The sequence below is a fragment of the Barbus barbus genome (assembly GCF_936440315.1).
Source record: "Barbus barbus genome assembly, chromosome: 7".
NCBI classification, from domain to species: Eukaryota; Metazoa; Chordata; class Actinopteri; order Cypriniformes; family Cyprinidae; genus Barbus; species Barbus barbus.
Genome location: NC_136735.1, coordinates 28,830,311 through 28,855,037, shown reverse-complemented (window position 1 = coordinate 28,855,037; position 24,727 = coordinate 28,830,311). Strand labels below are relative to the sequence as shown.

Here is a 24,727-nt window from a genome sequence, read left to right as displayed (position 1 = left end):
TACCCTGAAGTAACTTTTAGCTTTACAGCACACTTTGTTGCTGTGAAGTTGTGCACTGAAAATAATTAATTTCTTAAAAAAAAAAAGGTTGATTTTGAAATTTATTTGACAAAACATTTATTTTAAGTAATTTACTTTATAATTACCCTTAACTACACCTTTAAGGCTTTCTAAATCTACTGCAGTTTATACTAAATGCACTGTATTTACAAAGAACTAGTTTATGCAGTTTCATTATATGAATATATACACAATTATGTACACCTTCTGTTAACCTAAATATATTCGATGACAATGCATGCACCTTCATGCACATTCATCTTGTCATTTTTCAGGCCCACACTCCTGTTAATTATGAGCAAGCTTTTTATAGATTCAAGCCGCTGTGTGGCTTTACAGCAACATAAAATAATGCATCACTTTCCCAAGAGTATTTCTCACGCTCTCAGCTATATCTTTGCTCAGATCCCAGTGTGAGCACACCACAGGGACTATTTGTCACTGTAGTACTATTCAAACTCCTCCTCTTTAATACTGCTTATCTTCCCCTATTGATCTTCATTTTGCTGCCTCTCTATTAGGATGCTGTAAATGAGTAGTCCATATAAAATCTTTTGATCCTCTAAGTTTTGCTGTGCAGGAAATGATCTAGAAACCATGCTAGTTTGTTGTTTTATCCTCATGGGGATATCTGAAGGCTTATCTATAATGGTAGAGCAAGCACACTCATGTTACAGTAGCCTATATACTAGGAACATAAAATGGGGATGAGCAAGCAATAAAAGTGTAGACCATGGGAAGAGAAAACATTAAATGAGCTTTTTCATTTGTTCCTAGTATTGCATGTTATATCACAATAACTGATCATGGAATTCACAAGGGTGTGAATATATGGCTAAACATAAAACAAATCGATTCAATTCGAGATTCATAGGTTTTTCAATGTTAGATTACTTTGATTCACAATGAGATTTGATTAAATTCAAATTTTGATTAATTATTAAATTCTGTAGTTTTTAAGTGAATTCATAGTAGGGGTGCGTGATATGACCAAAATCGTATTTCACGACATAATAACTTTTATTTCACAATGGAAACAAGGGGAACAAGGTCTTTGTTTTAAGGCTTTGACTTTAGATGGAAGTCAAATTTCATAATTCTTGATTGCAATTTTGATACCACTAGCCTAATACACAGTAAGTAAAAGGTTGTTTCGGCAGATAATGTAGAACATTTTAAGTATAGAAAGATTCTGAGAAAACTTTCAGTCCCTGGAAAAGGTGTCAAACTAAAATCACCCTAGAAACAGGTAAAGTAATTAGCACTTGTGGAGATCAGAAATAACCCTGTGGGAGTAACAGCTGCACACTTTCTGCACTAACTAATGACAATCTTCATGAATCCCACTATACAGAAATCACAAAAAAGGTTTTCTGACCAAAAACATCCGAGTTGTGATTGAATAACGATGAGCGCAACATTTAACTTCAACGGTTTAACACTTATTCTTAACTCAATATTCGTTCATGACAATTGGACACCACTACTGAACAAAACACACAACATAAAGAAACAACACACAGGAAATAACTGTTTGGAATATTTAACACTGCATATTCCATACTGCAAAGTATGTAGCCTAATAGGCCTATAAAGTAAATACTGTGGTGGAATATGCAGTAAGTACATATTAGCACCTATACAAGCAGTCTTCAGATATTAAATCTTATAACATTCTGGAAAGCCGAGGAAAGACACACAATGTGTGCTCAATAAACATGAATATTTTATTGACAACATATGGAGAAACTTAGATAAGATAGCATTTCTACCAAACACCTTTTTTACTTGCTCCAAAGTGTTATCAGAGACATAAAGGAACAGTTTATCTCAATAAAGCAGTAATTTTCCTTTTTTGCCCTAAGAAAAGAGTGAAAGCAAATCTCCAGCAAAGGTTGTGTATCACTTTCTAAATCTAAAACTGAAAGATTATTTGGATTTATCGTTGTTAGCAGTCTCCTGGATTTCCTGCCCAGACTTTATTTCTCTTCAGTCGCGCTGACACGCTCTTATCATCTCTAACATTTACCTCCGCAGTCCAGGTTGTACCCCAGGCCCTGCTAGCTAAACACCCAATGGCTCTCCTGCCCTTTTACACATGCTACATAGCCCCCGGCTAAATGTCATTAGTCGCCGATGAGGATCAAAGCTAAAATGGCCCACTAGCTTGTGTAATGTCAATGTGTAGCATTAATTAAAAGCGTGTCTGTTTTTAATTAATTTCACTAATCGCGAGGGGTAGAGTTGATCCCAGGTCAATGTTAGCAGCCATGTCACCGCGTAGCAGCAGACGAGACGAGGTATTCGAAATCTCAAATGGTGACCACTGGAAATTTGTAGAAGGCTGTGGTGATGTGAGATGTTAAGATGCAGATAGCTTTTGTATTTATTTGCTTAATTAATTGTGGCTCATTGTTATGGAGACAGTGACCCCAATTAGCTACGGCCCAAAATACTTCAGGTAAACACAAACCTATTTGGTGATGCTAATTTGTTAATTCACATGAATGCTGCCATAACAATTAGGCATTGAGGGCTTTTAAGGTATCAAGTCCATATGGAACATTTGAAGTTATGTACTGCAACAGTAGTATGAATAAAAATATATGCCCTGAGTGATTTCATGTTCAAATCAGATCAAATTTGATTAAGATGGTGTACAAAACTGTTGTGATATTTTAAATATATATGTTAAAATGTAATTTATTCCCGTGATGGCAAAGCTGAATTTTTAGCAGATATTATTTCAGTCTTAAATGTCACATGACCCCTATATGAATCCGTCTAATATGCTGATTTGTTGCTCAAGAAACATTCTTCTTACTATTGATGTTTTAAAAGCAGTCGTGCTTTTTTTTTTTCAGGATTCTTTGAGGAATAGAATTCAACATCACAGTATTTATTAGCAATATAGTACTCAAAATTGTTCATACCCTTGGTAAATATGATCAAAGAAGGCTTTAAAAAATAAGTCTGTGTAGTTTATCTATTCTTTTATTCAGAAATTTTAAAAAAAATCTTAACCTTTAATTGGAGTAAAAAAAAAAAAGTCAAAGTGTGGGAAAATCACATTATGAAATAAATATTATTCTCTAGTACACAATGGAACTAGAATTTCTTATAGAACCACTAGAAATTCTTATGATTAAAATATCTCTGAAGTATATTGCCATTCATATTTGCATTTTTTTATCACACCAGGGTGACCAGGAACATGAAATTATCCAGCCACGGCTTCCTATTTCAAAGGAATATAAATATGAGGGAAAGCAAAGACCAAATTCCCTTAATCATTGATCAAAATTAGTAAAATCGAATAATATATTTCTGATGTGCAGCAAAAGATTGTTGAACTTCTTTCTTTGATCATATTTACCAAGGGTATAAATAATTTTGAGCACAACTGTGTATATAAATCTTTTATTAATATCTGTCACTTTTGAATAATTTATTGAAGCTTTGCTGAATGAAAGCACGTAAGAAATGTTACTGACCCCAGATTTTTGAATAGTATTGAACATATATTCATACAATCACATATCAAGTCCATGTACAAAACATTTGAAGTCATATAACAGCACTGCGGTGGAAACTCACTGTGAGTTATATTACATGTCACTTGATGTCATCTCTGCATCTGTAGAATAGCATCATGTTGCTATCATATGCCCTCGTAAACACGGTGCCCACCCCTCCTGTATGCAAAAACAATAATAATGTGCTTTGACAGAACAGATTGTGTGACACTAATATAAATAAAGAGACTATCACTCTTCGTTATGCCTGCTGCTCTCTGATGACACATCTGCCTTGTGTTTAGATGTTGAGTTATGTCTAACCAATCACAGCTCAAGTGAGGTATAAACGTAGAGTTATCCAATCACATTGCAAGTTGGACTTGATCATCGAGCTAATTAAAAAGAGAGGTGGGATGACATTGCTAAGAGGTAATTGCAGAGGTAACCTGTGCCCACAAGGCTTTTGAGAGTTTTTGTGCATCTGAGAGAGAGAGTCATAATATTCTCCGTCATTCTTGGTTCCTGAAGGTCTGAACACTCCCCGTGTTTTATCATCCTGAAATGTTGTTAAATGTTAATGGGAACCTATTTTTACATGGGCCATTCCACCACACTCTCAAGCCCCCTGAATAAAACATTAGTACCAACACGCTGGCCAACGCTTGAATCCCTTGCTGTATGATTGCACAGACATTCAGTGTTTGGGATGGGTGACTTGTATTTACTAACAGGTATGACTCTCGAATTGTCCTGTTTATTCAGTGTCTTACAGGAGCGACTTACTCTCTTTATGGCATCAAGCTACGTTTCTGTTCTCGTACCAGCCAGAAATAACACTTGTAGCCATGTCAGTGAGAGCTACCAAAGATATCAACTTCCATAACATCAGAAATTAACTGTGTTTGGTTAATGGAATTGTTTACCAATCTCTATTCGCAAAAGTCTTCACAGTTTACAATTATATATAATAAAAAAGACCCCAATTCTTTTCCTCACAATATTGCACTAATATCAGAGATGTGCCTGAAGCTTAATAACAAATTCTATGGAATAGTAGATATATATTCAATAAAACAGGTTTAAAAACATAAATAAAAATTGCACATTGTGACATTGTGCGAAGGCAAAACTAAATTGTCAGCATCATTACTCCAGTATTCAGTGTCACGTGATCCTTTGAAAATCAATCAATGATCATGTGATGCTCAAGGAATTCTCATTATTATCACCAATTAAAAACACTGCAGCTTAAAATGAACAAGTATAAACTAGGATGCTTTTTTATTGATGAATAGAAAGTTCAAAAGAACAGCATTTATTTGATTTATTTGAAATAGAACTTTACTGTCACTTCTGAATGTTATATATATATATATTAGTGCTGCCAAACGATTAATCGAGATTAATCACAGCCAAAATAAAAGTTTTTGTTTACATAATGTATGTGTCACGGTGCACACAGCAGGGAGGACACAGGAAACACGGAAACGAGGATGTAACTCAAAATAAAAGACTTTACTTAAGACAACACGGCAGGACAAGGCAAGGCAGACATCAAACACCGGGGAGTAATGAGTAGACCAGACGCCATAAAACTGCACAGACAGGACTATAAATACACAGGTAAATTAACGGACACGGCTAGACACGAACAAACTAATGATTACATCAGACAAGGACAGGAAACAAACCAAATAAGGGCACAAGAGGCAGGAACACATGACACACACGACAGAGGACTGACATAACTCCCCCCTCCCGAAAGGCTCGTCCCGAGCCTACTCAGTTCCATCAGGGAGGGGGGGTGGGCGCTCTGGAGGCCCCTCAGAACAGACAGAGAAACATACACCGAACGGGGCCTCCAGCGCGGACCAGAAGGCCGCAGGCCGAGGTGTTGCTCAGGAGGTCATGGCAGGTGGTCCTCATGCCCATGGCCTCGTTCCTCAGCCCGGCCACTCCCGCCGGAACCGTTCTACCCCCCCCCAAATAAAACAATTTCCATGGGGCAGCTCGGGGGTATCAGGGTCCCGGGACCAAACGAAATGGAATTTATTAAAAAGACCTTGGTCACTGGTCAATACGGCGGCAGCTGGCTGCCACGACAACCACGGCTGACCATCCCAACGGCGGGGACCGGTGGGCTGTAGGAAGCCACCACCGGCGACGGGCCGAGTGACCGCGGACGGCGGGTTGGCCTTCCCCGCGAAACAGCAACTAGAGGGGCCGCAGACGGCGGTGTGATACCCCGCGAACGGCAAGGTCGGTGAGCCGCGAACGGCGGCGTGATCTCCCGCGAACGGTGGCATGATACCCCGTCAGCGGCATGGTCCGTGAGCCGCGGACAGCGGAGTGATACCCTGCGAGAAACCAAATAAGGGCACAAGAGGCAGGAACACATGACACACGACAGAGGACTGACAGTATGAGTGTGTACTGTATATATTTATTATGTATATATAAATACACACACATAGTATATATTTAGAAAATATTTACATGTATTTACATGTATATAATTATATTTATATTACAGATAAATATATTTAATATATAAACATAACATTTTTCTTAAATACATGCATGTGTGTGTATTTATATAGACATAATAAATATACACAGTACACACACATATATTATGTAAACAAAAATCAACATTAATCACATCCAAAATAAAAGTTTTTGTTTACATAATGTATGTGTGTGTACTGTGTATATTTATTATGTATACATAAAGACGATAAGTACCTAGAGATTGGCATGGAGAACTTTCCATAAGATCACCTCTCAATGCAAATCAAACCAGCTATTAGGCTAACTGAAATAAAACCATGCCAATCTCTAGGTATGGTGAAGGCTATGTGATGATGTGGGGCTATTTTAATTCCAAAAGCCAAGGGAACTTTATCAGGATGCATAGTATCCTGGATCCATGAAGTAACTGGCCTTTAAAAATAAAAATCTGCCTGCCTCTATGGGAATTTAACATAGGGGTGCCCAAACTTATGCGCCCTGTATTTTAAGGAAGAACATTTATTTATTTACGATACATTATTCATTCACAAAGAAAATTGGTGTCCTTAAAGGTTGGATTTTTCCCAATTTTTTTTAATTAAGGCATTAAGTTCAATTTCCAAAAGATGATTTTTTTATTCCTCTTTTTAGTCAACTTTAGCATGGGTGCCTAAACTTATGCATAGCACTGTATATATATATATATATATATATATATATATATATATATATGCACATATTTTTCACTTTTTTAAATGTTTAATACTTTGTTTAATAAATTGTAATACTTTAAACCCTCAATAAAAATGCTTCTAAGTCTAACTGAATTCTCAAGCAGCCAGCATGCAGAATTCATGTATGAGATTAAGCAGAGGTGAAGTTTCTGACTAAAATGTGAGATTTCTTTCTAAAACACCACAAACAGGAGCCACATTTAAAAAAAAAAAAACAAAAAAAAAAAAACCTGATTGTTTCGCTATCATAAAATGTTATTGTGTTTATACTGTATATCTGCTTCTAATAATGTTGAAATACTGTATATATTAATCTAAATTTGTTTTCAAATTATTTATGCATTATACAAACACATTTGCTATGTGAAAACTATAGTTTATAGTTTAAAGCACACATATGGTTCTAGCTGAAAACATTGGAATAATAATAGGAATGTAATATAAACTTGCAGGACATCTAAATAAACTCTAAAAGTAGTTTTCCGATGCATGAGAGAGACTGAAACTTGCAGACTCTTGTGGATATGTTGGCTCTCTCTTGTGCATTTGCTGCATTTTCAATTTCTCTCATCCTCCACTGATCAGCAAAAAAAGTGAGCAGGTCTACCCTATGAGTATGTGGATTGTGTTTAGACTCCTGAGAAGGGATTTACAATCATTTCAACAATTCCTAGAGAATCAACTTGACATTTTTGTCTTGTCTCAACATTTGTTTAAGGATGAAATAAAAGCGGATATTACTAAGGGGAGGAGAATGAGAGAAAACATCCTATTCCTCCTACATCAGAGTGTGGAAATAATGCCTACAACAGGAACCTTTTGTCTCATTTGAGCAACTCCCAATACAGGAATTCTAGCAACAAGGCCACAAGGGAGTACTATAGAGAAAGAGCGGGAGAGAAAGAGGGAATGATAGATAGTGCATATGAAAGAGAGAGAATGGTTCTGCAACATTCACAAGAGAGAGAAGGTAGGGAGACAAAAATAAACTTTTGTCTTTGTGCGTACTGTGACGTATGCTTAGAACCTGAGAGGGACACTTATAAAACATGCACAAGACCTTTGTTATTAGTCACTCTGAACATATAAGCATGCAAACACACACGTGTCAGGACTTTAATGAATTAGCTTGTCCTAGGCAATGACATTACCACTGTAACCTGACTAACTCAGCTTTTTTATACAAAGCGCAGAGGGATATATGCTGAAAAGACATCCTTAAATTAGCACTGCAGAGTCGCTGTGACTTTACCACTAATGGCAAGAGATCTTGCTTTACCCTGTTCGTATATCCTGTTTCCTGTCCTGAATCTTGGTGAAAAACAAGGAAACAGCTTTGAATGTATCAGCATAATAATTTCAGCTCAAGAACTAAACTAATTTTGCAAAATAAACGAAACTGTAAGTGATGAAATGCATGGTTAAATATAAAGCAGGAATAGACGTACTACCATTCAAAACTTTGGGGTCAGTTCATTCTTTCTTTCTTCAGAAAGAAATTATTTCATTTGTTTAAGCAAGGATGCATTAAATCAAAAGTGACAGTAAAGACATTTACAATGTGAGATTTCCATTTCTCAAATAAATGCTGTTTAAACACATTAATAACAATACATATAAGTTTCAACAAAAATATTAAGCAGCACAACTGTTTTCAACCTCCAAATCAGTCTATTGGGATCATGTGACACTGAAGACTGAAGTAATGGCTGCTGAAAATTTAGCTTTCCCATCACAGAAATATATTTCATTTTAAACATATATTCATGTAGAAAACAGCTGCTTTATTGGAATAATGTTTCACAATATTACTGGTATTACTGTATTTTGGTCTGCATCATTGATGGCGTCACAAAAATGCCCATTTCAGACACAAACTGGAAAGGCTAGGGTCTTGCTGACTTCAAGTGGGCAATTCAGGACTAAGCCTAAATATTTCTAACCTTTTGTTTTGACAAAGTACGGATGCGATTTCATAACTGCATGGCCAGCCAGGAGTAGAATATAACTCAAAAATCATAATCAGTTCATAAAGACATTTTGAGAGATAGTTTAGATTTTTGAGATACTATATGATTTTCCACTATGTGTAAGTATGTACTATAAGTGAAGCATATACAGTAACATTAACAAGAAAATTAAAATTTCTGAATGGCAGCAGGCAGCTATTTTGAAGTTTGATTCAAATTCAAACATTTTTGCAGGTTATTTGTCAGCCCCACAATGTCATAAAAATTTCAGTGTGTTTACTTGGTAGATTAGCCCAAACCCATTTTCAGTAAAGTGCCATTATATAAAATGTAGATTTTGTTGCTATTTGCTGTCTTCAAACTGCTTTTATTTTGTATTGCTATTTTTAAAATCCCCTTCCTTTTTTGCTGGGTTTAGAATTGTAACTTTCATGTTTTTTTTTTTTACTTTTCAACCATGGTGGATACATACTGTCACTTCTCATGCTGCCCCTCATGTTCTGCATCTCTATTCATCCTTCTCTAGCACCTTTCCTTTCATATGTTTCCATTTCGGTCTCTCTTTCATGAGTGCCTGTGTCACACATCTTTGGTGGCCTCGTAGAAGCAGGGTGTCAATCCAGGCCATGGCACAATCCCTCTTTGTAGGAGATGCCAAAACAGCTTGTCTGCAGGATTCAGCTTTACAGCTCAAGGCTCTCCTCGCAGACAAAGACCACCATGTCCTGTCCCCTGACCCAAAGCTTCTGGCTTTCTACACTAGGTGGATTAATTGTAATTTGCAATGTCGCACCCTCGCAGTCATCTGAGGCGAACAACCCAAAATGGCTGCAGTGTTGCTGTGAGGGTGTGTTGGGATTTGCAGCACTGAGTTCTCAGTGGGGTGCCGAGGGTAAAAGCAAAAGCCCCTCGACAGGCTTTGATGTGCGCTGGTGATTATTGAGGCTAATCAGGAGTGCCATCAGCGAGCTAGCAGCAAGCCAGTGCTTTGTTTGTGTTCTTTAATGCTAATCACTGTGGCTAACACATTAGGCACTTTGATTTATTGACTCAAGGACAAGGCTTCTTTATAAGTTTATCTGAGCAGTGGTAAAGGGGTTTATCATTTTTAATTAATGTGCAACCTAAGCAGGCTTAGTGGCCATTGTTTCTGCACAGTGTATCAGCATAGACTTAAGTATAGAGACTGCAACACCTCTATTAGGCTGAGTTTCACTAGACTAGTGCTCCCATTACCAGTTCCACTGGATACTGTTCCCCAACATGGGATAGCATATGCTACCTAATAATCCAAAGCAACAGGTTTGTGAAAAGTTTACAACTCGCTAAGGTTGTAAAATTGTTTGCTAAAAAGGCCTTCTGATATTGTCAGTTACAAAAATGTTAGTTAAAGCTTACTGTTGAGAAACATATGAGAGGAAAAGCACATTGTTCAAAACTCGCGTTTGAATCGTCAGTGGCAAATTCTTTAAAAAAGAAAACGTACTTAAATGCTATTAGTCAGAAGCCCAGACTGTCCTTGCAAAGTTGGAATTGCCCCATTTTATAGAATCAGCCTTTGTGATTATAGATAGATAGATAGATAGATAGATAGATAGATAGATAGATAGATAGATAGATAGATAGATAGATAGATAGATAGATAGATAGATAGATAGATAGATAGATAGATAGATAGATAGATAGATAGATAGATAGATAGATAGATAGATAGATAGATAGATAGATAGATAGATTAGATAGATAGATAGCCACAGTGACAAGACAACAGCCACAGTGTGTTGCAGAGAGAGATACAAAGAAAAGAGAGGGAAAGAGAAGGAGAGAAATCGATCAACGATGTTGTGTTTACAGTTGGATGCTAAAGGTCAACAGAGGCCACATACAAATGAACCGGAACATGATGCATGCATACAGCAGTTTGGGGACGCGCCTGGCCCTGTGTACTTCTCTGCATGTGTGCTTGACAAAGAATGTGTGCCTGTGTGCTTGCTCTATTCATCTTAGTGATCTACACTCTGTCCTGTCACATATATCAAGAGTTCAAGCTAGAATCCTCAGCACACTCACTCCAGCATCACTGCGGGTACCTGCGATGACAGACCAGTGATGTCTGAAACCATGCCAATTTACACTTCCTGTCAGCATGGTGGGTGTGCCAGCATTTGATGGAAAGTGCAAAAGAAGTATAAATGTCCTTAATTTTTATAATTTATTGCTTGACAAAATGCAAATGAGATGGAAAGATGCTAAATAAACCATGCTGCATTTAACCAAACACATTCTCAAATATTTTCAATTTTTAACAGCTAGATTTCTTTTTCTTTTTTCTTTCTTTCTTTCTTTCTTTCTGCTATTAACGTAATAAAAGATAAATATTGTTAGATAGATAGATAGATAGATAGATAGATAGATAGATAGATAGATAGATAGATAGATAGATAGACAGATAGACAGATAGACAGATAGACAGACAGACACATAGATAGATAGATAGATAGATAGATAGATAGATAGATAGATAGATAGATAGATAGATAGATAGATAGATAGATAGATAGATAGATAGATAGATAGATAGATAGATAGATAGATAGATAGATAGATAGATCAAGCAGAGTGAATAAGCTGAACTTGTACTAAAGGCTTAAAAGACGACATCCAGCAGATTTACTCGCTAAATGGCAGCACAGAGGGAAATAACTTCACTGAGGGATTTAGAAGGCAAAGTTCAGCAGGTTGTTTGAGCTGCTTAAGGTGGATTCAGCAGCGGTCCTGTCCCTGTGACCTACTGCACCTGCCAAGAGAACAGTTGCAAAATCCTCGTACAAAAAGTAAACCCACTACCCTAATCACTTAGTTTGCTGACACCACTTTAAAAAGTCCTATTACTCTGTTTTTTCTTTGCTTTTGTGACATGGTATCATGCTAGTGGAAATAAATTAGTACCAGGGAATAAAATAAAGTACCACTTGTTTGAAACACAGAACTGAGATAATGCTGAGATAAACACACACACACACACACACACAAAAAATCCTTCATCTAAATATGTTTGATCTCCAAAGACTTTCCCATCACATATTTAGAAAACGAGACTGTACTTACCCGTCTGGATTTGATCTCTTTCACATAAAGTGGAAGGAGAAACTCCGACACTCCCTCTAATCGGATGCCCTCTTTGGTTACACGGAGATTTCCCATGCCATCCTGAGGGTCAGAGAAAAAGAGAGAGAATTTGTCATGTTCATGCAAATATGTTATTGTTTAACAGAAGATTTATGCTAATGATAAAGATTGTTTTCTCTGATTATTTTTCGCTGTAAACTATACTGAGTTTAAGGAAACACATCATATATTTTATTGAAGTCTCTCATGCAAGCTTGTTTCCACCATGGATAATAAATAAAATAAATAAAAGTCACTGTGATCCCCCCACCCCCTCACTATTTGGACTTTTTCCCCTTGCAATTACTATTATTTTCTTTCTGAATTGCAATATACACTCAGATTTATGAGATATAAACTCACATTTGCAAGAAAAAAATACAAAATTTATTTAAATTGCATAGCAACAGTAACTAAGGAGGGCAGGTTTTTGGAAGGGTCTATTGTGAGATGTAACTTCCTGACCCCAATGATTTACACACTTTTCCATCTTATATTTTAGAGAATATTTGTTTAGTTCTTTTCTCATCTGAATTCTTTATAACAGCGCTCAGATAAAACGCCCCTGGTTCAGACACACTTTCAGTCATTAGCTGGTTCAGTTTTCATATCAAAGGAACAGAGAGTTTCATTACATGTAGCGTTGGTGTACTTTATATTGTGAAGCATGAATTAGTTAGATTTATATGCGCTTGCTTTTTTGAATGAATGCTCTTCTGCCTTGTAGAGAACGCAAGACTATGGGTGTCAAAATAGGCTATCTAAAAAAAATATATAAAACAAAATCTATTTAGTTAAACAGATAACTAAACCAGTTTACTCCCACATCTCTGTATTCTGCTAAATGTATGTAAACACTAAGATGTGGCAGATTGTGGATTTAAGCATCTCTCAAAAGCAGTTTCTCTCTTCAATTTGGGTTGCACAAAGAGAAGCCCCACAGCTATTTTCCATCTTCCTTTTCCCCATTTACTTCTCTTCTTCCCAAATGTCATATTCTCTCTTTCTTCCCTTTTTCCATCTTTCCTTCTCATCACATTCTCAGTAACCAAGAGATTACAGCAGTGACGTTAAATGACGTCAAACTTCAGTCCATGTTGTTATTATTTCTAAAGAGACTGGACATTATCGAAAGAGAAAGCAAGCATTTTTTTTTCTCTATGAGCAATTAATTTCTAAAAACAGCTTTTAAAATATTCTACCTTTTTATCATGTTGACCTTTCTCTGTACAACCTGTTCATTTTAACTTTCAAGAGTGCGTTGTGTTCTTGGGCAACATTAATGAGTCAGTTACTAGAGAAGCTGATGTCATGGTTGGCTCTAAAAGCATTGTTTCAGAATAAGCACATAGAGCATTATAATTACTGCATGTGAAAGTACTGCCAGAAGATGAGGATTTTAAGTCTTGTTCCAGCACCATTTCAGGTAAACTAAAAGCTTGAAAGGGGGACCCTGTTAACCTTATGTTATTCTTTCGGAAACTAGACCATGGCACTGCTGTCAAACAGGAGTTTAAAGAGCGAACAATGAACACCTGCAGACGATGAGTGGGTGTTTTTTTTTTTTGTGTTTCTTTCCCAGCTTTCCATTTTTTAGATGTTTTCCATTTTTCCATGTTTTTTTTTTCATTGTGCAATCAAACTGTAGTTGGGTTATTTTGACTAGGTTAAAAAAATAACTAAAAAACAGCTAACTAAAACAATAAAACACAATAAAAACATGATAACATAATAAAAAAACATTATTTTTGACAATTGCACGGCCTCGAGTAACTTATTGATTTTATAAAACGGTTACCACACAATAAAAAATATTAAAACCCAAAATGTATTAATTGAAATGTTACTTTTTTGAAGCAAGTTCTTCCGCTAAAAAAAATAGTTCCTGACAGCAACAGAGAATTTTCCGAACATGCCTCTCATCTAATGGAGCTTAGATAAAAACAGAGAATAGGAGCTCTTATCATCCACTGTATCATTTATTTTTTTTAACACCATATATTATATTTTCCTAACACACATACATTTGTTTATTTCTCTTTGCTTATCTCGTCTGTTTTCCGTCTTTTAGTTTTAAAACAGACCGATTCGCGGCACAGCGCGTGTTTGCAAGCGTCATTACAGTGTAACCCGATGAACATAAAGAATTATACCTGAAACAGAAAACTGATAAATTCAGTAATATTCCCTCCTCACTTCGGGAACTGCAGTCTTTCACTCAGACGCGCGCCGCACACACATCAACACATCTCCGCCTGAGAAGCGTTTATTTAGACGGGGGGAAGGGCGGGGTCTCAAAATTAATGATGAAATTAGATGAAAGACGCAACATAATACCAGCAGGGGTCACTCATATGTCATTAAATAAATAGCAAACAGCTAATTCTGCCGAAACACAATACACGGAACTATATTATTGATTGTTTATGTTGCTAAGGGTCTTTGCTAAGGGTGTTGCTCAGTTACACAGAAGATTGGGTGAAGGTCATGGCCGTGCTGTATCATGAATAAAACACAGCTGCTGACCAATCAGAATCGAGGAATGGAACTAACAGTTTTATATTTCTTGTAGATAAGTATTTTGTGTGTGTATATATATATATATATATATATATATATATATATATATATATATATATATATATATATATATACAAAAATATAAAATAAATATATATATATACACACAAAGTATATTTAAATTTCTGGCATGGAACTCTTGATGGCTCAGTCAGATACATCTATTTCAATATGACATAATGACATCATTATCATGCGTCACAGCTGATTGGTTCTCTCCTGTATCAGTAGCCAATGAGCTCACTGCTCAGCATTCAAATTCTTGGCTAATGTGATCATGTACAGTGGTGTGAAAAAGTGTTGGCCCCCTTCCTGATTTTTTTTTTTTTTTGCATGTTTATCACACTTTAATGTTTCAGATCATCAAACAAATTTAAATATTAATCAAAGATAACACAACATGCAGTTTTTAAATGAAGGGTTTTTTTTTTTTTATATGAAGGGAAAACAAAATCCAAACCCACATGGCCCTGTGTGAAAAAGTGCTTGCCCCCCAAACCTAATAACTGGTTGGACCACCTTTAGCAGCAACAACTGCAATCAAGCGTTTGTGATAACTTGCAATGAGTCTGTTACAGCGCTGTGGAGGAATTTTGGCCCACTCATCTTGGCAGAATTGTTGTAATTCAGCCACATTGGAGGGTTTTCGAGCATGAACCGCCTTTTTAAGGTCATGCCACAGCATCTCAATAGGATTCAGGTCAGGACTTTGACTAGGCCACTCCTAAGTCTTCATTTTGTTTTTCTTCAGCCATTCAGAGGTGGATTTGCTGGTGTGTTTTGGATCATTGTCCTGCTGCAGAACCCAAGTTCGCTTCAGCTTGAGGTCACAAACAGATGGCCGGACATTGTTCTTCAGGATTTTTTGGTAGACAGCTGAATTCATGGTTCCATTTATCACAGCAAGTCTTCCAGGTCCTGAAGCAGCAAAACAGCCCCAGACCATGACCCAGCTATGGAGTTTTTGCCTCTGTAGCGGACATTATATTTCAGTGAATTTCTCTGAGACCTTACATGTCACAGTTGTAAGTCTGGATGTCCTGTACAGAGCACATTCAGGGCTTTATAGAGATACTAAATGTTTGGAAGTTTCACCATGACCACACCCTCTCCTAGGTCTTTAAAGATGGCTAAATTTAATTTAGTGAAAAATTTTAAATCCTTGTGGAAATATGATTATATTTTGTAATTGTCATTTAAATCTGAATAATTTTCAAATTGTTTGTCATAAAGCAACATCTCAGGAAAATGTTATGGGTTTTCAAATTCAAATATGACATCCTTTTATGAAACAGGACATAATTTCATGCATGTCCACTGTAGAGGACAGCGGGACTAAAATCATGTTTATTATGCATTTTGGGAGACATAACAATTGAATAGGAAAATAAATTATAAATAAATTTTCTTATGAAATATCAGATATTATTATGGAAATCTGACCAATTATTACTCCCATTATGACAATTCTTTTTTCAACATGCTGTCCCAACAGCAACACATTAATATGCAAATTAGATACAGTGTAAAGATTCACTGCGTTTAATGGAAAAAAGAGTTTATGGACATTTTTACACACATATTGCATAAAACAAATAAGTATATCAAATCATTTTGTTATATATTTTATAACAGTTGAGAATCATCCAAGTTTACCAATAACTTTTTTAACCAAGTTTAGTATAAAAAAAATCCTGAAACCTGAAAAAGTGTGTGATTTAAAAAAAAATCCCATTGTTTTTGCCTTTTTGATGTCTATTCATGCCATTTTAATTTGAGAAAACTTGAGTCCTAGTGTCCTATTATTTTTCCATTTTTTTTCTTATGCTCTAAACAATGTTATGACATAAAAAAATACTTAATTCATAAAGTTTTTTTTTTGGAGGGGGGGGTCTAGTATATACATATACATATATATATACATATATATATATATATATATATATATATATATATATATATATATATATATATATATATATATATATATATACACTGACTCCGAACGTTTCAATTGTGTAGCCTATAATGTTTCTTAAACAGCAATTCAGAATATCAAAATGATATTTCTAAAGGATCATGTGAAACTGAAGACTGAAGTAATGATGCTGAAAATTTAGCTTTGATCACAGAAATAAATTACATTTTAAAATATATTCAAATAGAAAGCAGTTATTTTAAATACTACAAATATTTCACAATATTACTGCTTTTGCTGTATTTTGGATCAAATAAATGCAAGCTTGGTGAACAGAAGAGGCTGCTTTAAAAAACATTAAAAATCTTACTGTCCAAAAACCTTTTACTGGTATTGTACAGTATATACAAACCTGAAAGGGTACCCTGGCACATTTCCACATCAGAAAAGGCAGATCTTAGCAAATTGGCCAATAAAACCCACTGGCTTTCAACCAGGAACCACTAATGTCAGTGATAATGACCTCAAAACAAAAACAATGATGAGGCAACAAAACTAAACGGCTCATAAATGAATCTCAATGCACCTTCAGTTGCCAGGTGCATGAAGTTCCTATATTTGTTGTCCTGCAACTTTCCTGGTCGGTCTGATATTCAATATTTTATTCACAAATATCATATTCACAACAATGCTTGTTGGCTCTCCACAGCTCCAGTACTGGCTGAGCACCTGGCAATGTTGCAATAAAAAGGGGGTATTCTTGGTGTCAGTCTGGGCCAGTTCAATAAGTAGACATTCTGTCAATCATTGGCCACTTTGGGAGATTCAGGGAGTGACAACAGTGTCAAGTGAAGCCTTAAGGCCTATAACTTGCTCGTATTTTAGTGCCATTACAGCTTGCATTTCTGCTTCAACTGGCGTGACAGCAGTTTGTTACCATCAACTTCCTCGACAGCAGCAGCCATCTGAGTTGCTGTTCTCTCAGCTAACATTTTCAATTTCAGCACTTCGCTCTGTCATGATCAACTGAACGGCTTCTGCTGATCATGCTGGACTGATCTTGTTAAGATTAAACATCTCTGTGGCATAAGGGCAAGAAAAGGGAAAGTGGAATCTCCTATAATATCAAGGGTGCTTGTGCTACAGTGTTTACAGCCCCAATTCCAGAAAGCTGGAACATTTTGTAAAATGCAGTGAAATCAAGAATCTGTGATTTGTTTATTCCCTTTTAGTTTTAATTAACAAAAGTACAAATAAAATATTTGCAATGTTTTACTGACCAACTTAAATGTGTTTTGTAAATATAAACAAATTTTGATGTTGATGGCTGCAAGACACTCCAAAAAAGTTGGAACAGGGGCTAAATAAAAGGGAAAAGGTTATAGAATACCCAAGTTAAACTGTTTTGAAACAGTCCACAATAAGCAAGTGAATTGGTAATAGGTGAGGGGATCATGTTTGGGTATACAAGGAGCATCTCAGTCTTTGGCAGCAAAGCCACTTTGTGCCAAATTTCATGAGTAAAGTGTCAAACAAACAAAAAAAAAAATCACATTTCTCAATGTAAATTCACAAAGAATTAGAGGAATTATAGCATATAGGCCAAGGCGAGAAACCTTGAATATGAAAAGGTGAATGTGCATGACCTTTGAGCCCTCAGATTGCATAAGAAACAGTCATGCTGTGTTGTGTTGTTTTTTTTTTTTTTTTTCTCCGGCCTGTCAGTAACACAGATAACACATGACAGTACGTATGTGTAGCTATGCTATCATCATTCACAGCCTTTTTTTTTTTTTTTTTTATTAATTAATTAATTAAATTTTATATACCCTTTTATTTAACCATACTATGACCGACAAGACCAGGGGACAGAGAAAACAAGAGAGAGAAAGAAAAAAAAATAAATAAATAATAATAATAATAATAATTATAATGATAATAATAAAAATAATAATAATAATAAAAAAAAAAAAAAAGGAATTAGAAAACAAAACAAACAAACAAAAAAAAATTGTGGATAAAGTCAACAGAGAAGGGGGAGAGAGAGAGGAAAAAAAAAAGAGAATGGGGGATAGAGAGAGAGAGGAAAAAAAAAATAAATAAAAAAAAAATAAAAACAACAGACAATTTGCTTCGATACCTGCTGACAAAAAGAGACAAAAAAGTCATGCTGTGTTGTTCAATATAGCTACATGTGCTCTTGAGTGCTTCAGAAAACCATTGTCATTTACCACAGTCTGCAGCTGCATTAAGAAATGCAACCTGAATCTATGTTACGCAAGGAGAAAGCTATACATCAATTGTATGGGGGTGCATACGTGCAAATGGGATGAGAACCAAACAGTAAGGACTACAGACAGATGAGCAGCTGAAGGCTTATATCAAGCAAGATTGGACAAAAATTTAGCATGCAAAACTTTAACAATCAACATCCTCAATTCTCAAATGATTGCAAAAAATTAAATGATTAACAATTGTAATCAAAATGACAGTTTATGTGACAGGGTGTTAAACATGCCTCTGTTCCAGCTTTTTTTTTTAAGTGTGTTGCAGCCATCAAAATACACATTTGTTTATATTTGCAAAATGCAATTGGTCAGGGAAAGCATTGGAATTTTTTCTTTGTACTTTTGTCAATTAAATAAATTTTACTCTTAATTTTTATTGGATTTTACAAAATATCCCAATTTTTCTTTGGGGTTGTATTGCCATTTTGTGTCACAGGTGTCTTTACTTCCATTTATGATACAAACTAGATTCCAAATGGATCATTCATCAGCCTCTTCATCAGCTCTGCAGACATAAATGTGTACTCATCCAGAGTAATTTGTAAATACAACACAAGTGTGAATTAACCATTTCCGTGTGAGCAATCAGCATCATGTAAACAGACACACAATCACCTCAGTGTGGCAGCTGACTGTTTTATGGCAATAAAGTGCCATTTAAATGTTTAGAGGGGATTTGATTGGCATGGGAGTCATACAAATTACTAGCTATTTACAGTATGTTAGGTATAGAGCAAATTATGTTCTTATAAAATAAATAACTAAAATATATAAAAAGGATACATTTGGGCTGCTGATTTAATGTGTTAATTGAATTAATTAGTCATGAAAAAAAATAAAAATAAACATGTTCAATTGTTTTAATCCATTTAACGCACCCACCCTGCCCCAGACCTGTGTAGGTTAAATGCCTGCATAGGTTAAATCACTTCCATTGTATTTACAAACAAACAAATAAATAAATAAATAATCTTTTATTTTCCACAGTTAATAAATAATTTATTGAATCAAATAATTTCAAATATTTTTTTTTTCTAAAGCTACTTTTTGCAGTGTCTATTTGATGATTTTCTAAATTAATAAAATGATACAATTTATTTAATAAAAAACAGCTTTAAATTATCTTTTTAAATTACATTATCTTTAATTATTTTCAAATTTCTCAGCCAAATTTGATGCGATTAATTTGCAGTTAAATAGATTAATTAATTTCCACATCATGTAATTAATTAATTAAAAATTATAATTACTTGAAAGCCCTATTCTAAATATTTATATTATTATTTATTTTTATCGTATTGAAACTTTGAAACTTTACATAAATGCATATAAATGTAATATAAACAATTCCTTTACATACTAAAACAAACAAACAAATAAATAAAGTACAGCTTTGTGTATTTATAGAAATGTATTAACATCATCTTCATACCTACAACAACAAAACTTTACATTTAAATAATTTCTTGGGAACTAACTTCAGTTAGAATTATATTTCAATGTACAATCGTTTCCATGTGTTGATGCTGTTTGCAGTAACCAATGAAGTCCCCTTCCCATCAGGCAATTCGTTGTATGCCCAGTGTAAAGTATTATGAAAATCAAAGTTACTCTAGTTCAATCTCCTCTGGCAAATAGCACAGTGCTGTTTGTTGCTAGTAGAACAAAAATGCAGCTGCAAATTGAATGACTGCCAACATGAGGGAAAAAACCCACAAAATATAAATAACGCCTGGGGGTTACAAACTTTGCTTTGAAATACTAATAAAGGTCTTTATTGAATTTTAATTTAACGTGGAGTTGACTTTGGAATCTCAATAATAATAACCTATAACAAGGTCACGACTTTATTTATTTTCACTCTGTAGATTTAACTATGCTATACCAGGCACTGGTGTACTTTGGATCAATGTCTTATTGGATTTAAACAACCATTTCTGGATTCTGCTTTTAAAAATTAATGTTGCAGAACAGCGGAAAATAATGCAGACCAGCAGTTGTGTCCCCCCACTCACAAACACACAAACAGTCACTTCCCAATCACCCGCTTGGGAAGTGCTATAATGTAAGTCCTTGTTGTGAGTGGATCGATGTGGTAGACTTGCACAAATGACTAAATAATAACACTGATTGGGCTATGATTAGCTACAAACCTCAGCGAGGAGGAGCTTCAGAGCAGAGCCACAATCAGGCTTTTAAATTAAAGGTAGTTTACTTGCTATTTGACCAGATTTAAAAAGCCACTTAAAGTTCACTAATTGCAAGGACAGCCCCCTCAGAATACTCTGTTTAAGAGCCTTTCTCAGAAACACATGGGTGGAATATCAACAAATGTCCAAGTCCAAGATGGATCCATATTATGGATGGAAGGATGGATGCAAGTTATGGATTGATGGTTGCATGTTAAAGAATGATGTATGCATGTCACAGATGGATGAATGGATGGATGCATAATATAATTGGAAGGATGGATGCAAGTTATGGAACAATGGTTGCATCTTAAGGAAGGATAAACTGGTGGGTGAATAATAGATGGACGGATTGCTCAACAGGTGAATGGATGGACAGATTGCTCAACAGGTGGATGGATGGGTGGATGGACGGATTGCTCAACAGGTGGATGGACGGACGGATGGATGGATGGATTAACAGGTGGGTTGGTTGATGGATAGATTTTAGTTAAAAACCTAAGAGTATTGTAGAGGCCTGATGGATAGATTGTTGCTGTAAAAGTTCCATGGTCTTTTAGATTAAACCATTGTCAAAGCCTTTACCTACAGAGACTGTGAGTGCCACACAGCAAGAGTTTCACCACAAAGACAGGCTGTATTATTATAAACACGTCTCCTGCTGAACAACAAAGGGGAAAAAAGAGCAAAAAACAAAGAGAGAAAGAACAAAACAAACATGAAAGGGTGATCGTGACGGGCAGCGTGGGTAAGAGGGGGCAAGCCTGCTGAGACAGCAAGATATGCATCGGTCCCAAGCATTATACTCAGCATAGGACCTGACATCTTCTTTTAATCAGCTTCTAATACACTGCTGTGTCAAGGTAATGATCCTTTGTTGCTGGGCTAATTGGACAAACATATCATAGCCCCTCCAACTGTGCGCGCATGTGTGATCGCGTTTGCCTGAGCCTTTCCACGCAATCACCGAGACAGCAAACACAGAGTGTGGGAGGAACTGGTGAATCAGTATTCTAAACTAAGAGATAAAGAGTCGAACTGCAGTTGCATTCAGAAGATATGAACGTTATCAGCACAAGAACACTCCAGAAACCCAGCAGGGATGACGCACAATCCATCATCTTGTGACGCATCTGACTTCATGCCTTAAATGTCAGACTGGGAATTGATTCCAAAAAGATTTTATTCTGAGGTGTTGGGAATCGAGAATTGATTCCAAATGTTTGCATTAATACCATCAAATGTAATCGAAAACAGTCACTCTTGTTCCTCTAATCTTTCAAAAGAAAAAAAAAAATATGAAAATAACAGTGAGGAATAAAACTGATTCCAGAACCAGCAATAGGAATCGGAATCTAATTTAAACATTTTGGAATTAAACAGCCATACTTAAATGTGCTGAAAGCAATGAATTTCAACACACAAATATCCCTAAAATACAACTAATGAAAAGCAACGTGATCTCATGATAATTTGTATGTATTTTACATAAAATGTGGTTCTACAAAACATACATTTACTTACATTTTTGCAGACACTATGTACAACAGTGACGTATTTATAGCATTTCAACTTGCAATACAAACACAAGTTAAAATCGAGCTAAGTATGCTGGGTTCATGCTGGGTTAGATTGGTCACAGAGAGCTTGAACACGGACTGAATGGAGCTGATATGAGTTTAATGCTGAGCTATTTTAGGCTATTGAGAAGGGTCTGTGTGATTCTGAAGAGGGTTTCTAAGAGGTGAGATGCAGGTACAGAAAGAACACCAAGGGCTTTTTTGTATGCCGAGCAATTTGCACGGTAAACAACTCACTCACAGACCTGTACGCAAATGGGAATGATATCAAAACATTCTGATCAATGAACGTGTTCCTTTCATTCAGCTCCCTTGACATAACCATACACACACATGCATTAAAAACAAGTCCAGGCCACTCAGCATCCCACTCATCTTAATATTCACATTCTTACATAAAAAAAGCAATATTTTACACTTATTGTTATTGTATAAGCATGCATTTTTATTGTAGATGATAGATTCTAAAGTGTGGACATGGTCAGCAATCAGTCTAATAAAAACTTTTTTAACATAATTGTAAATAACAGTAATTTTATGTAACAGGTTTAACGATTTCATTTCATCCAATGTGTTCTGGAACATTATATAATCAAGACATTGAGATTAATCTGATTAAACCGCCTGCCATGCAAAGTTTTGCATCAGTTATTTTAATGCGAAAATTTCCACTGTCTCTTTATTTCAACTGTCAGTTTCAAAACCTAAGAAAAAAGATTATTTTGTGCTTTAAAATACTTACGTACAATTAAATGTGGAAACACTTTCTACTTTTACTGAAGCATTCATTTATTTATTTATTTTTGTTAGACACTTTAAATTTGACTCAGTTAGAAGTCACAGTATCCACGCTTTTAGCAGACAAGTCCCTCCCTTAAAGTGCCCCAATTATGGATTTTTGAAAATGAGCTTTCATGCAGTGTGTAACACAGCTCTATGTGAATGAAAACATCCTGCAAAGTTTTAAATCTGAAAGTGCACCGTGTATAAAGTTATTGTCTCTCAAAAAAAAAAAAAAGAGTCGAATCCTGAATCCTTGGAACGAGTCATTTTTAAAACGAATCCCAAGCCGTTTCATGTTGACGTCAACATGAAACATTAGCATATTGCCGGCCCACTTGTTGGTCTTTTGGCATTGGTCTGAATGAAAATGCAAATTCATTCTTTGCCACTAGGTGCCGCTTTTGAAGCAGTAAAATTAGCGGTTTTCCCTGTAACGCACAAAGCAGCACTGCTCTCATAAAACTCTGCTTTATCAGGCATGATGCAATGAAAATGAGACCAATCGGACCAATCACCGCAGATTAGTGTCACGCAAAGGAGGGGGCTGGAAAAAATTAATCGTTGAGCGATTCATTTGGAAGTCGTTGAGCAAATAAGGTAAAATAAAATGCATATTATAAGACAATGAAAGTGTTTTTTGACCTTGCATGCACGTCAACCTGTTGTCGGGGACTACCAAAACCAAAATATGAACCTTTCATTACCCATGATAGGGGCACTTTAAGAAACTAAAAGAGTCTGTAATCATTTGCAGTTGATAGAAATCTTATTTCATCTGAAAATATGACTACTTTTAAATTACTGTCAATGGAGATCATGTAATGCTATATAGCAATATCATTTGGCGATTGCCACAGTCATATGCATTCTGTTCAAAAGTTTCACATGTATAATGCGTAGATTCTTGATGAATTCCTTTAGGAGTGAAAGCTTCGTCATTCCAGCCATGGGTTGATTGGTCCGAAGTGAATCGACAAAGTTACTGAACTTAAAACTGCGAGAAGCTTGAACTCCCCCCGAAAGGGGAGTTGCGAGATTTCCAAGGTGATATGTGCGTCTTCAGGTCACCGAAAGTAAAGAGAAGAACCTCTGGGAGAAGTTTTATCTGGTTTCCCTGTAACACCCATTTTGGTTAGTTTGACCAATAACAAGGCACATAGTTTTATCGGGAAAGTGTTTCTTTGTCCCACTTGACACCTCATTTGCATGTTTTATGACCATTATGCTCAATCGGTGAAATTCTTCCCACAGTACAGTAAAAATCATATGATGCATTTCATAGTGTACATCATTGTTTGAGAAATAAAGAGCAGATCATTTTGATATCAAGAAAGAGACATCTAAAAGATATTAAACCAGAGATACATTCATACACCTGAATATGAGTTTATTAATACAATTAACGAGTGGTTACTAGGCTAATATAAT

The 24,727-nt window shown here is 35.6% G+C and overlaps 1 protein-coding gene across 1 annotated transcript in view; it reads right to left on the bottom strand.

Annotated features, from left to right (window-relative positions):
• Positions 1–24,727, bottom strand: part of LOC306873308 (zeta-sarcoglycan-like) — a gene marked incomplete at both ends in the record, with an annotated part of 264,934 nt that overhangs the window by 59,313 nt on the left and 180,894 nt on the right. Inside the window, one exon of the mRNA XM_079422505.1 lies at positions 11,902–12,003. Coding sequence (XP_079278631.1) covers positions 11,902–12,003 — 102 coding nt within the window. The remainder of the gene's footprint in view (positions 1–11,901; positions 12,004–24,727) is intronic.